General features: G+C 46.8%; 1 protein-coding gene across 1 annotated transcript; it reads left to right on the forward strand.

Annotated features, from left to right (window-relative positions):
* Positions 1-462: 462 nt before the first annotated feature.
* Positions 463-1562, forward strand: LOC119359409 (protein C2-DOMAIN ABA-RELATED 4-like). Its single transcript, XM_037625614.1, has 3 exons — positions 463-731; positions 837-932; positions 1026-1562. Exons 1-3 carry the CDS (start codon positions 621-623, stop codon positions 1302-1304), a joined length of 486 nt encoding a protein of 161 aa, XP_037481511.1. The 5' UTR covers positions 463-620; the 3' UTR covers positions 1305-1562.
* The last annotated feature ends 723 nt before the right edge of the window (positions 1563-2285 follow it).

The raw sequence follows: 2285 nt of genomic DNA on the forward strand, positions 1-2285 counted from the left end.
GCAACTTCGTATTTGAACTTGAGCTATGATGCTTTAGGTTGTTAGATAAAAAATCAAAAAAAGTTTACAAATGCACAAAAGACTCGCACCATTCACATACTTTCCACTCGAGCCCACTGGTAAAAAGCAGTGGCAAAGCTAGGACAATCACTTTTATATCGAAAAGGGTTTCTTAACAGCTAAAATCACATATGTACATACAATACAATACTTTTAACTGACAGCCAAAAAACTACCACTTTTGCTTTATTTTTATTTTGTAAAAAACAAGTACCACTTTTTGCTCACGCAATGCAGTGCAAGAGAGATGCCAAAAATGGCAACAACTGGTTTTGTTTGGACGCATGGCACATGAGAAATGGTCAGCACAATTCCTACGGCGGAGACCGTCTGTCTCTTATAGGCTCATGTGTGAGGCTACTCTATTTATGCCCATGAGAAGAGAGGGAGGAAGAAAAAAGCGGGGCGCAAGAAGTCGCCTAATTCTTATTCGAGGATTGGATTAGGCGCTTCTTGGTCCCAAGCCACGCCACGCCACCCCGACCACATTCCTCTGTACGTAAAATAATAGCGTAGCATAAAATTAATTAAACCGAGTATCGATCGAATCGAGATCGAGCATGGATGGTTTGGTTGGGCTGTTGAAGGTGCGCGTGGTGCGTGGGATCAACCTTGCCTACCGCGACGCAAGAGGCAGTGATCCATATGTTGTCCTTCGCCTCGGCAAGCAGGTGTCCGCTCTCTCATTGTTTCTTCTTCTTGTCCATGATTCTGTATGACTGTATTACTTATTAATTGTCCCCGTACTGTTTTCTGTTTAAATTGTGCGATTGCAGAAACTGAAGACCAGCGTGAAGAGGCGATCTGTGAACCCTATCTGGCATGAGGAGCTAACTCTGTCAATCACGAACCCGAATGCACCAATCAAGCTTGTGAGTACTGCCTACTGTTTTCTTGCAATCCGTTAACAAACACGTTCCGTCTACGTTGAAGAAAACTGTGCTGTGCTGTGCTGTACTGTACAGGCGGTGTTTGACAAGGACACCTTCAGCAAGGACGACCCAATGGGGAACGCGGAGATCGAGGTGCTGCCCTTTACGGAGGTCCTGGAACTGGACACCGAGGGCATCCGCAACGGCACCGTGGTGCGGTTGGTCGCGCCGAGCAGCGGGAACTGCCTCGCCGAGGAGAGCCGCGTGTGCTGGAAGAACGGCAAGTTCGTCCAGGACATGATCCTGCGCCTCAGGGACGTCGAGAGCGGGGAAATAATGCTGAAGCTGGAGTGGGTCAATATGAAGAAGTGACCCGGCATGATCAACAACATGCACATGCATGCAGAGTACTGTACAGTATATCTCGATCCATCCATCCGTCCGTCCGTTGCAGATGTCGGATTGTAACCAGCAAATTAACTTATCTGATTACACCCCGCCCCGCTGTGCTGTGTGTAGTTAGAAAAGAAAATGGACTTCTAAACGCTGACAGTCCAGGACATTGTTTGTAAAGGCATTTCTGATCCCAATAACCGATTAGAGCAGTAAAATCTCGATTTTACTCCTCTACCTAACCGATCCCTAATAGATCATGCTGGAGTAAAAAGGTTGAAAATATGAGCAATTTACCTAATGATTTTATTAACAGAAATACTAGATAAAACATGACCAGTATAGTAGTGATAAAACAAGTCATGCGATTTGACAAAGAGAAGGTAAACAATATCTTCATATATGAACTGTAACCAAATATATCTAGAGCAGACAGTATAGCAAGTTGCATATATGAAATAGAGTCTAACATATCTAGGGCAAATACTAAAATAAGAAACTGTAGCAAAACCTCTAACAGAAAGAAGAAGAACACGTACGGGACAGCAGCAACAGAAGCGCTGGACTTGGGGTCGGTGTCCTCGCCTGCCATGTCATCAAGGAGGTCGTGGACGTCGGGGAAGAAGTCGTCGTCGGGGAAGTAGTCGTCGGCGACCGGATCGTCCGTGATGAAGCAGCCAGTAGTCGCGTTGAGCGCTCCCCAAAAACCTTATCACCCTTCTCCCGTACAGGACTCAAAAGGTACGGTTTCGGAGGCCTACTATCCCAACGTGTGGTGCACGCCGCAAGCCGGGATGAGGAAAATAACAGCAGTTCAGAGATGGAACCGATGACGAGGGAAGGAGTAGTTCTGATGCATCTCTCTGGGACGAGTGACCTCCCTTTTATAGGCGCAAGAGAAGGAGGCGAGAGGGCAGCGACAGGAGGCGAAACAAAGAGACGGGGATGAAGCGAACAGCC

The sequence above is a fragment of the Triticum dicoccoides genome, chromosome 2A, assembly GCF_002162155.2.
Source record: "Triticum dicoccoides isolate Atlit2015 ecotype Zavitan chromosome 2A, WEW_v2.0, whole genome shotgun sequence".
Classification (NCBI taxonomy): Eukaryota; Viridiplantae; Streptophyta; class Magnoliopsida; order Poales; family Poaceae; genus Triticum; species Triticum dicoccoides.

What these genes read in the sequence shown, in the direction of transcription:
- LOC119359409 (XM_037625614.1), top strand. Translation starts at nt 621, where the DNA reads ATGGATGGTTTGGTTGGGCTGTTGAAGGTGCGCGTGGTGCGTGGGATC. An exon ending in TCCTTCGCCTCGGCAAGCAG is followed by an intron (nt 732 to 836) that starts GTGTCCGCTCTC and finishes GTGCGATTGCAG; the next exon opens with AAACTGAAGACCAGCGTGAA. An exon ending in CGAATGCACCAATCAAGCTT is followed by an intron (nt 933 to 1,025) that starts GTGAGTACTGCC and finishes TGTACTGTACAG; the next exon opens with GCGGTGTTTGACAAGGACAC.